General features: G+C 47.8%; 1 protein-coding gene across 1 annotated transcript; it reads right to left on the bottom strand.

Moving 5' to 3' along the window:
• Positions 1 to 3,458: 3,458 nt before the first annotated feature.
• On the bottom strand, positions 3,459 to 6,696 carry LOC135828765 (NACHT, LRR and PYD domains-containing protein 3-like). The gene has a single exon (XM_065341191.1). It carries the CDS (start codon positions 6,617 to 6,619, stop codon positions 3,878 to 3,880), a length of 2,742 nt encoding a protein of 913 aa, XP_065197263.1. The 5' UTR covers positions 6,620 to 6,696; the 3' UTR covers positions 3,459 to 3,877.
• Positions 6,697 to 12,564: the final 5,868 nt, after the last annotated feature.

Here is a 12,564-nt window from a genome sequence, read left to right on the forward strand (position 1 = left end):
ACCTTGGTGTGAAAGTAATTGTCACCTGCTGGCGTGGTGACCAGGTGATTTGGGCACCCAGGAGCACGTGACCACTTGTTCAACCATGTTCGATTGGGAATAAAAGAGGAACGCTGCATCGCAGCCTTTTCGGACCAAAACCAGTCGACTCAGCGTCCAAAAGACTACAACATATGGGCCAATCGCGGTCATCCGTGCTTTAATAAGAACGAAATGGCACTTTTAGTGACATTTTGCATACAAATCCCCATCTCGTAGGGCGCAGTCACCCAGTTTCGGTGGAAGTGCGCGAGTTCGATTGGGATTCAAGTAGGAAGGGAGCGTCTCAGCTTCCTCGGACCAAGACCATTCGACTCAGTACCCCGAAGACTACAACTGGTGAAAAAAAAAAGGGGAAGTTAAGGCAAAAATTAAAATTTCACCAGTTGTAGTCTTCGGGGTGCTGAGTCGAATGGTCTTGGTCCGAGAAAGCTGAGACGCTCCCTTCCTACTTGAATCCCAATCGAACTCGCGCACTTCCACCGAAACTGGGTGACTGCGCCCTACTAGATGGGGATTTGTATGCAAAATGTCACTAAAAGCGCCGTTTCGTTCTTATAAAAGCACGGATGACCGCGATTGGTCCATATGTTGTAGTCTTTTGGACGCTGAGTCGACTGGTTTTGGTCCGAAAAGGCTGCGATGCAGTGTTCCTCCTTTATTCCCAATCGAACATGGCTGAACAAGCGGTCACGTGCTCCTGGGTGCCCAAATCACCTGGTCACAACGCCAGCAGGCGACAACTTTCACACCAAGGTTCAACTCGAGTTCAACTCGAGTGACAGGACTGCACCCAAAAAAGGTCAAACAGGCTAGTAAGTTGTACCCTGCAGGCACGGTGACCAGCTGACTGGTGTACGCAGGAGCACGTGACCGCTTGTTCAACCATGTTCGATTGGGAATAAAGGAGGAACGCTGCATCGCAGCCTTTTCGGACCAAAACCAGTCGACTCAGCGTCCAAAAGACTACAACATATGGGCCAATCGCGGTCATCCGTGCTTTTATAAGAACGAAACGGCGCTTTTAGTGACATTTTGCATACAAATCCCCATCTAGTAGGGCGCAGTCACCCAGTTTCGGTGGAAGTGCGCGAGTTCGATTGGGATTCAAGTAGGAAGGGAGCGTCTCAGCTTTCTCGGACCAAGACCATTCGACTCAGCACCCCGAAGACTACAACTGGTGAAATCCCTAGTAAAATAAATAAAATAATAATAATAATAATAAATTTTAATTTTTGCCTTAACTTCCCCTTTAACTTCCCCTTTAAAGGGGAAGTTAAAAAAAATTAAAATTTCACCAGTTGTAGTCTTCGGGGTGCTGAGTCGAATGGTCGTGGTCCGAGGAAGCTGAGACGCTCCCTTCCTACTTGAATCCCAATCGAACTCGCGCACTTCCACCGAAACTGGGTGACTGCGCCCTACGAGATGGGGATTTGTATGCAAAATGTCACTAAGGCTGTACTCACACTACTTGAAAAACCGCATACAAGTGACTTATGTGTGAATGTTGCCACGGTGACGGTTGCGAAAATGAAAAAAGCCCTTGAAAGCCGCTTGAAAGGTTTCAGCGGAAACGGAACCCTCTTCTACGAGGTTTTTTGCTTTCAAGCCGTTTGGAAAGCTGTGTGAGGTCAGGAGGCCGGAGTACTATTGTACCTTGAAAGGCTCCAGAATAATTTTCATGCTTTGTTTCCTCGTGCGTGGTCGTACTGCTCCTGTACATATACTTGTAGTTTCCTTTTTTGCCTGTCATTTCTGAATTCTGTGGTGTTTTTTCCGAGTATTTTCCGTCTTCTTTCTTCCAGTAGCTTCCCGTTGTTTTGATTGCCGTTTCTGTCGCATTTCTTTTGTACCATTGCTTTTGTACCGACATCATGCCTCGCGTAGTGTTTTCTGACGACTTGGAGAAGAAGCTCATCGAGCTGTGGAGAGAAACCTCTTCATCCGTCGACGTCGACGATGTGCTACTTCTTCGCGAGGCATGGCGAATCCAAGCAAGATATAACTGTTTCTATTTTTCTCATGAACTGAAAATTTCATATAAGTTGATCGAGCGCAAACAAATTGAAGGAACGCAGCCTCGGGATTTGCAAAACTACCACATGGCAATCATGTTTCTCCATGGTAATTTGCTGACAAAAAATGTTTCAAGTCGTCACTGGAGTGCAGTGTGCTTGGAAAGGCTTTTTCAAGTACTTTTGTCTAGTTTTGGACGCGACATTCGCGTCAAACTTTCAAGTAGTGTGAGTACAGCCTTAAAGCGCCATTTCGTTCTTATAAAAGCACGGATGACCACGATTGACCCATATGTTGTAGTCTTTTGGACGCTGAGTCGACTGGTTTTGGTCCGAAAAGGCTGCGATGCAGCGTTCCGCCTTTATTCCCAATCGAACATGGTTGAACAAGCGGTCACGTGCTCCTGCGTACGCCAGTCACCTGGTCACCGTGCCTGCAGGGTACAACTTACTAGCCTGTTTGACCTTTTTTGGGTGCAGTCCTGTCACTCGAGTTGAACTCGAGTTGACCCTTGGTGTGAAAGTTTTGTCACCTGCTGGCGTGGTGACCAGGTGATTTGGGCACCCAGGAGCACGTGACCAAGACCATTCGACTCAGCACCCCGAAGACTACAACTGGTGAAATTTTAATTTTTGCCTTAACTTCCCCTTTAACGCGCACCCCCAATCTTCGTTGAAGTACATGCATTTCATATTCGGAGCATAGTGCGCACCTGCGATTTAGGGCCTAAAATAGCACATTTAAAGTGCGCACTATACTCTGGAAAATACGGTAATCATTTCTCATTTTCTGATCTCATTTTCCTACACTCAGTGACTCTCCTGTGTTGTACACCAGTGGGTGATCGCTCCCTCCCATCGTATTAGAACACATACACGCACGCGCACACACACACGAAACATACCAACACACATACCCACACAGAAACTCAGAGGGTGTTGTGTTTGCTTGTGACAGTGTTCAATACAACAAGGTGAACATTCAGGATCACACGCTTGAGTTGCTGTCTGATGATCGTTCAGAACTGTGAAACTCAGAGTTACAGCAGAAACGCTTTTCATTCTTCTCAAGTGTGCGCACGTAGACGCACACGTACGTTCGTTGCTGCCCCCTAACTCTTGCCCCCCCCCCCCTGCTCCCAATCTGTAAGACCACGTCTGCGAAGTCGAACACAATCATTCAATGAGCCAGTTCACTCGGAAACTCCCCCCCCCCCCCCCCCCAACACACATTCATAATAATATGCACAAGACTTGTCAAGAGTGTGTGCTGTGCTGGTATAACAGGAGCCAGGTAAAAACCTTTCTCCGTCATACCACACACAATGTTAACCCATGCACAATGCCAGTGATTGACATTCATGTGAATCACGCCACGTGTTCTTCACAAACAAACATACAGTCTGCATACCGGTGCACTGCACACAGCCAACTGTCAGTGTAATTCAGGAAACACAGAAGAGACAAGGAAATGGAGTGAAAACATCGTGTCAGCACAAGACACTCAAAATAATATTTTTGTATTGCAGGCAGTGTTATCAGCATGGCAGCGCTCAGAATTGAGAAAAGATTGAAAAAGTTTTTGAAAATTATCTGCTATATAGACAGGCACGACTGGCAAGGAAAGCTCATACGGTCAACTCAGTGTTTGGCCTGGGCAAGAGGAAAATGGGCTTTGCACTGCCCCGTTATAGGCAAGCAGTTAACGGTAGCGGCTGGAAAATCAAGTTTTGTACAAGAATAGAACACAGTGCTCACCGCCAAAGAGAATCTGTGCCGGGGCTGGTGCTGGCTATAACCATGGCAACTGTACATTATCATAGTTACAATCGGAGCAATTCAATCATCTGGAGAGCACATTCAGGATCATCTACCAGCGGCCGTAGCTCGGACACCAACCTGCTGTTATCCCCATACTCTGGAGGGAAGCAGAGCACACTAAGCTTGCTACACTGGCGAACAGCCTGTACGAACTGGGCTAGTACACGTCGTTCCTCCGATCTAGGACCATACGTGAAGGAATACCCTGTGACATACAGTACTTCCAGGTTCCTGTTAGAATGGAGAATTTCCAGAATGGACGTGAGCGGCACATCAGCACAGTACTCACGGTATAACAAGGAAAGTGAAACAAACCGCAAATTCCTACATGAACTCAGCGCTCGGCAGACCAAAGCAAAGCCGTCAGTGCCGACTTTATTCAAATCTAAATCCACATGCTCCAGGCTGGACGATGCGGACAAAATGGCTGATGAAAAGACATTACCATCGGTACAGGGATTCCCTTGCAAATTGAGCACACGTACATGTGTGTAGTGTGCCAAGCCATTAAGAATGCAGCGCATAGCAGTGCTGGGTAACCTACACTCATCAAGGCGCACTTCCTGCACGTCCACACAAAAATGGGTTGTGAGGAAATGAGCAATGGCATTGCAATCTAACAGGCTGAGGCTCACATAAAGAAAATTCAGAGAAAAGATCTGAGAGAAGAATGAACAATGGCCATTACAAGATGACGTACCTTGATACTGGCAGTGCTCTAGATAAGCTACTAACAAATCAGCTAGGCAACGGCGTTCTCCCCCGTAAAGTGTAGGAGGCCGTATGGGTGCGGCAGTAGCAGCCGGGGCAGCTCCAGGTGCTGATGGTGTCGATATCTCCGATGTTGCGCCTGTCATCGCATGCTGCTCACAATGCGATGCGGTCGCGGGATCCACTTTACGTACAGCCGACAGCAACACCTCTGCACTCGCCTCCGCTGCCTCGTTCTTCCATATGCTTACAAGAGTATCCAGGTACAAGTCGTCCGTCAACTCCCTGCCTCGCGGCAGAGCATTGTCGACACGCTGACGACCACGGCCTTGCCCGGCGGTGCCAACCAGCAGCTGATCGGCGAGCTCTTTCATCTTTTCAACTGACAGCGCCGATTTCAGCACCGCATGGATACGGTCCACGTCGTTGCTTTGCTTGGTTGGCTGAGAACGGCTCACAATGTCGTCGAGCAGGCGTGTATCAGTCTGGCTGCATGCACGTTGCGTACGGTCACGGTTGCAGATTATCCGCCACAGATGCTCCATGATGGCGATTGCTGGCTTTGGAGGCGCGAGCGCGATCAGGAAACGCCAGAACATAGTCATGTGACCGCTGTAATGGCCGACTCTCCTCACCAGCCACGCAGCGTCGTTCTCGTCGTTCAGCATCTCGCTAGACACGTACCAGGCCGCCAAGAACTCCTGAATGGACAAGTGAGCAAATCGATATTGCCGGTCTTCTGTTGAGCTGGTGCTCTTGTACGCCATCAGCAATCCTAATTCAATGGCAACCGCGCTTAGTTCTGCCGAAATGACATCCTCCTCGTTGAATACCATCTTTTGCTGAGCTAGCATAGATAGTGCAAAACCAGATAGCTCCTTCAGCACTTTAATCTCGTCTGTCTTGATGGCGGAAAGCTTCTTGTAGCGCTTGCCCGTACGCCGTTCCATGACACGGCGGACAAGAGACTCGTACAGTCCTGTACTGGATTCCGGCAATTTACTACCGTCTCTGTCGTCCATGAACAATTCACAAGCCAGCGCAGCAAACAGAGGTGTACTCATTAGCGACATTGTGCCCTCTTGTGAGCGGAGCTGCTCCAGCATAGCCTCGCCTTTCACACCGCCCACCACTTTCTTCACGTACGTTTCAACGTTGTCTGGTGAGAATCCAACCACCTCCACTTGCTGTTGATACTCTCCACATTGCGACAGGGTATGAGCATCAGTACATGGTCGAGACGTCACCACCACATGCATATCACCACTACGCCTTCTCAACAGTAGATCATGCATGTATTCACTGCAGTTCTCCAACTTGCACTCATCCAGCCCGTCTAGCACAATGCAAAGACGGGACTGGTTGCTGCGAAAGAACCGGGACATCTCCAGCAGCTCATCTGTCTCCACATCCAGACTGGAGAATCGACGTGCCAGCAAGTCGCACAAGCTCGTAGCAGCTTGCACCTCGGCACGTCGTAATTCCACTGCCAATACCAGATCAAACTTTCCACGCCACAGCTCACCTTTAGACCAGAGGTATTCCAGCATGATCAGAAAGATCGTGGATTTGCCACAGCCAGCGCTACCAAACGCTAGTACATTCTTTTTGTTCGCTTCCACTGGTTTCTTGGCACGCGGCTCCAGTAAACCAGAATCAGCTACCTCATGGGCACAGCCCGGGCGTGGCGCGGCCCCCTGATTGCAAGACCGCTCGCTGGTAGCGGAGAAAATATCTTCCAGTTCAATGCCACGCTCGGCCGTAGCGACCCTTTGCGGCTGAGCCTCGGAGAACAATTTCAACTGGCGTGCTCGTTCAGAAGCAGACGAAAAGGACGATGACTCGTTACTGAAAAGTTTGGAAAGTTCGTCCTTTGTCAGCAACGTCAAGTTGACAAAAATATCTTTCAATGGGATTTTGGCATCGCTGGCAAGGCCACCGCTAATCTGAATACCAGCCTTCTCAACTGCCTTAGCCAGCAAATCACGGGCAGTTCGGACAGAAGCTGGCAGCTTCTGCTCGTCGGACGCCATGGGTCGCGGGCAGATTTGCGTCCAAGTAGCTGCAAGGAGCACCAGGCAACAACGTCGTGCAAGGAGACGCTACAATTATTTTTTACTTTGCCTGCATGACAGATGATTGTACGAATCCTGGGTGGTCGGTGTGCGAGGAGGTGGTGACGGTACGTGTATAGCTCAGAACTATCCTCGGACTTTGTAGTTGTTGCGTTGTTTTTCCACCGCTACAAATCATGTATTTTTGAAGTCCTGTGGTACATGGTGTATTATGTACCGGTACATGGTGGTGATGGGGGGGGGGGGGGGGGGGCGTAGATCCACAAGAAGAAACCCTTCTCATTACACACTGCACTGTAAAATGAGTGAAAAATCTTTTTTTCGAAATATTTATTTCAGTACTGTGCATGTGACAGTGTCTGGTGTCACCAAGAGTACATAACCCCCCAGAGTGTGCAACGCCTGATCCAGCTCTGCATAGGGTCTTGGTCGAGCGGAATCGGATCTTTGCGTCATAATACCGTACACATCTGGGGGGAACCCGGGGAGTCGCGGGTACTCTTGGATCAAAAACAATGGTGCCCTGCCTCGAGACCGGCCTTGCGCTGGTGTGAAGTGTACGCATGACATCAGAAGATCCGATTCCGCTCGACCAAGACCCTACACAGAGCTGGATCGGCGTTGCACACTCTGGGGGGTTATGTACTCTTGGTGTCACCCGGCATGCACTCATCAAGCATTACCTGCTACTGTACCTACACACAGACTGGTCACAGTACTACAAGTACAAGACATGATTAATCAATTGTACTAGTACTAGTACTAGTACTGGACCAGACTACGTTACGTAGTACATTATTGTAGTGACATCTGTGGAGTCGTAAAATTCCGACTCTTGGGTAGAGTCAGACAATCAGTACTGACAGTAAGGGAGTTTTAGCAACTCGTGAACGACGACGAGCGCGCGCAAGTCATTATCCATTACTAATGGATACGTCGCAACCACTACTTCGTAATGGATATCATTATTATTACTTCCTCCGTATACAAAAACTTCGTGACTTTTTTTTGAAAGCTGCGCACAGCTAAGGAATTGTTCCGTTTGACTTGGAATAACACTCGTGGCATTGTCTAACCTGTTTACAAGCTATATACAAAGAAAAAGCAACTCAGACGAATAAGATTTAGTTTTTTCAGAGTCTTCGTCGCTCATGTCATCGTCACCTGACGACGCTGACTCCAGATCGCCAATAGTCGCTGCTTCCGCTCGCATTTCGTTCAGATTCCTGTCACCTGCAGGGATGATCCGACGCTGGACTTTGGCTACGTCCTCTTCATCTCTAGAGCTGTGTACGAATCGGTGTCGACTATATTCAGTCGTTCCAACCCACGACCTCCATTATGCCGTGAAACGAGTCGTACAAGCACATCCACACGCTTCGCATTTTCTCGCCAGGGTAATCCTCCCAAGCATTCTACAATGGCTTCGAGGAGGTCCCTGCGATTCCCCTTGGCGACAAAGGAGACGTCTGACTGGAGAGAGGCGAAGAAAGCCAGGCCATCGACATTCTGATCCTGAGTCTGCGCTGGTTGCACGACGACTGAAATGTTTCATCTTGCCGTCCGAGCGAAACAAATCCTATGTTCTCACGCTGCGTAGATCTATGGGGCCGCGCACCGCAAGTACGAGCCTGGCCAGTTTCAGGGCAGCGAGTGCCACGTGACTCCGTGTTCCGGCCACGAGCTACACTTCGTCACTGTGTTAGTTTCGAGCAAGTAGGTGTTAGCTTTTTTTATTTGACTCTTGAGTTTCTGTCGGCAACGTCCTCACACGCCGTGGAGAATCTGTTCAGGATCAACCAAACTAACCTCGACATGGACGTGGGTTGTCGATGACAGCCTTTGGCGCCGTTCGTTGAGCAGGTTCTTGCTCAAAAACACCGTTCAAAAAAAGTCACGAAGTTTTTGTATACGGAGGAAGTATTATTATTTAAAAAGGCGACGTGGAGACAATAGTCTTAATAATGCAATGAATATAACTAAATGCGCACTCATATCACAACCATGGGGACGAATAATGTATTCCAGAACGTTTTCTTGTCACAATTATCAATGGAATTCGTGACTAAAGAGAATGATGAAACTACAATAGGATTTATACACTTGGAGTGAAACAGCGAGGATACAAGCATAGTAAGAAAAATAGCACAAACCTAGGAACAATTTGCACAGGTAATAAACTAACTTGTTGTCTAACCCCGTGTGTCGTGAAAGTTATGATGATTCTTGGTTCAGTGTTGTTCGTTCTGCAAGTAGTTTCAAGCAGTTGAAAGTTCTAGAAGCAGTCTACATTCGCATTCGTGATCCAAATCTTTGTAAACAAAAAGAAAATGTCACCGCACTTACGCTATTCCAGTAAATTCGCACTCACACACACTTGCACATGCATGTCCATTGTCACACTGCACTTGCAGAATTTCCTATCATTTCTCACCTCACCTATAGTTTATTACCTGTGCAAATTGTTCCTAGGTTTGTGCTATTTTTCTTACTATGCTTGTATCCTCACTGTTCCACTCCAAGTGTATAAATCCTATTGTAGTTTCATCATTCTCTTTAGTCACGAATTCCATTGATAATTGTGACAAGAAAACGTTCTGGAATACATTATTCGTCCCCATGGTTGTGATATGAGTGCGCATTTAGTCATATTCATTGCATTTATTATTATTATTATTATTATTATTATTATTATTATTATTAGAAAGGGTTTGCTCCCCACACCGGAGCTCGCGCTATTCCGCCGACTTTACTTGACACTTGACTGACTCACGACTGCCATCCAGAGCACACGAGAAGTCCATCGAACCTTCGACTCGGCAAACCTGCAAGAAAGCACCACTCCCTGCTCAATACACAGTGTTTCGGGGAATTCACCCCTCATCAGTTGAGCTTGAGTAGGCTGAGGAAGATTGTGCCTAAAGAGCACCACTCGCGCTGCTATCTGGTGTTCACGAGGTGTTTGTCGCGCTGGAAACGGAGTGTCTCTGTAAGTTTGTATCCCTGATGATGTTTGTGCCTGGAGAGCACTATATAAGTGGTGCTCTTTAGGCACAATCTTCCTCAGCCTACTCAAGCTCAACTGATGAGGGGTGAATTCCCCGAAACACTGTGTATTGAGCAGGGAGTGGTGCTTTCTTGCAGGTTTGCCGAGTCGAAGGTTCGATGGACTTCTCGTGTGCTCTGGATGGCAGTCGTGAGTCAGTCAAGTGTCAAGTAAAGTCGGCGGAATAGCGCGAGCTCCGGTGTGGGGAGCAAACCCTTTCTTACAATCATCGCCGAAGTCGCAACCACTACTTCGTACTGTTGTGCCCAGCGCGGGCTTGCGACTAGTTGGTTTGGAGGTGACAGCGTTGCGAATGACCGAGGGTCCTCGACGTCTGCCTCACCGTCCAGGAGCGACACTGACTCGCGCTGCTATCTGGTGTTCACGAGGTGTTTGTCGCGCTGGAAACGGAGTGTCTCTGTAAGTTTGTATCCCTGATGATGTTTGTGCCTGGAGAGCACTATATAAGTGGTGCTCTTTAGGCACAATCTTCCTCAGCCTACTCAAGCTCAACTGATGAGGGGTGAATTCCCCGAAACACTGTGTATTGAGCAGGGAGTGGTGCTTTCTTGCAGGTTTGCCGAGTCGAAGGTTCGATGGACTTCTCGTGTGCTCTGGATGGCAGTCGTGAGTCAGTCAAGTGTCAAGTAAAGTCGGCGGAATAGCGCGAGCTCCGGTGTGGGGAGCAAACCCTTTCTTACAATCATCGCCGAAGTCGCAACCACTACTTCGTACTATTATTATTATTATTATTATTATTATTATTATTGACTGGTTTGAGGGAAAGAGACAAACGGGAAAAGTCTGAAGAAAAAATTGACTGTCACCACCAGGACTCGAACCAGGGACCCTCGCTTGTAGCCAGCGATGCTCTAACCACTGAGCTATGGTGTAGTCGTCATCCCAGCAGAGGCCGTTCAACATTTTCTTCAGACTTCGTAACTCACACTTCCTGTGAATCCACACAGGCGGGTGGGACGCAGCCCTCACTGTAACCCACACACTTCACGTACAAACTAGCACGCGGGGAGCCCCAAGTCGTAAAATACTGACTGGTTTGAGGGAAAGAGACAAACGGGAAAAGTCTGAAGAAAAAATTGACTGTCACCACCAGGACTCGAACCAGGGACCCTCGCTTGTAGCCAGCGATGCTCTAACCACTGAGCTATGGTGTAGTTGTCATCCCAGCAGAGGCCGTTCAACATTTTCTTCAGACTTCGTAACTCACACTTCCTGTGAATCCACACAGGCGGGTGGGACGCAGCCCTCACTGTAACCCACACACTTCACGTACAAACTAGCACGCGGGGAGCCCCAAGTCGTAAAATACTGACTGGTTTGGTTTTATTATTATTATTATTATTCAAAGGATCTGTCGGGGAAGTGAACTGCCTGAAAAGAGAAAAAAACGCCAGACCCACCAGGACTCGAACCTGGGACCCTGCTTGTCATGAGCAATGCTCTAACCACTGAGCTATGGGACCAGGCTGAACCTAGAAGGCGCTGACAAGTTTTTCACTCCAAAGGCAGCTCACAACACGTGCCACACATACTGATGGCACTTGGGTCTTTTTCCCTCCCCCAGGGGACCAACCACGGTCAGTTTCTGGAAACTACCAGAGGTGAAAGAAAGTGATTAAATTTGGAAAGGATTGGGAGAACTTCAAATTCAAAGGATCTGTCGGGGAAGTGAACTGCCTGAAAAGAGAAAAAACGCCAGACCCACCAGGACTCGAACCTGGGACCCTGCTTGTCATGAGCAATGCTCTAACCACTGAGCTATGGGACCAGGCTGAACCTAGAAGGCGCTGACAAGTTTTTCACTCCAAAGGCAGGATTTCCAGAAACTGACCGTGGTTGGTCCCCTGGGGGAGGGAAAAAGACCCAAGTGCCATCAGTATGTGTGGCACGTGTTGTGAGCTGCCTTTGGAGTGAAAAACTTGTCAGCGCCTTCTAGGTTCAGCCTGGTCCCATAGCTCAGTGGTTAGAGCATTGCTCATGACAAGCAGGGTCCCAGGTTCGAGTCCTGGTGGGTCTGGCGTTTTTTTCTCTTTTCAGGCAGTTCACTTCCCCGACAGATCCTTTGAATTTGAAGTTCTCCCAATCCTTTCCAAATTATTATTATTATTGCAATGAAAAATATCAATTGTGCACTCATAATCATGTATAAACAATTAAAATGAAACAATTCCAGAACGTTTTCGTGTGACCATCATCAGTGGAACATCGTCACATAGCAAGAATCACTAAAACAACCAGTTATATAGCTAGAGTAACATGAAAAGAAGCGTGAGAATGCAGCACAGCTAGCGGTTATGCATAACGCGTGTAGTGTGAACCTTTGCAGTGTATCTGAGAATGGTAGCAGTAGATGAATGTGGCAGCTGTGAGTGCGTGTGAACAAAAACTGGTGAGTGTGTATTATTTAAAAAGTGTGAGTGCTACAACATTTTCTTTTTGCTTGCATAGAACAGGGTCACGTGTGCGAATATATACAGCTGCCACATTCATCTACTGCTACCATTCTCAGATACACTGCAAAGGTTCACACTGCACGCGTTATGCATAACCGCTAGCTGTGCTGCATTCTCACGCTTCTTTTCATGTTACTCTAGCTATATAACTGGTTGTTTTAGTGATTCTTGCTATGTGACGATGTTCCACTGATGATGGTCACACGAAAACGTTCTGGAATTGTTTCATTTTAATTGTTTATACATGATTATGAGTGCACAATTGATATTTTTCATTGCTATTTTACGACTGTTGTCTCCTCGTCGGTTATTTAAATTATTATTATTATTATTATTATTCACACATATCCGCCGGATGAGTACGCGTGGACCATGCACCATGG

This window comes from Sycon ciliatum, chromosome 12, assembly GCF_964019385.1.
Source record: "Sycon ciliatum chromosome 12, ocSycCili1.1, whole genome shotgun sequence".
Lineage (NCBI taxonomy): Eukaryota > Metazoa > Porifera > Calcarea > Leucosolenida > Sycettidae > Sycon > Sycon ciliatum.

Excerpts from the sequence above, each read along its gene's own strand:
- LOC135828765 (XM_065341191.1), bottom strand. The coding sequence starts at position 6,619 with ATGGCGTCCGACGAGCAGAAGCTGCCAGCTTCTGTCCGAACTGCCCGT.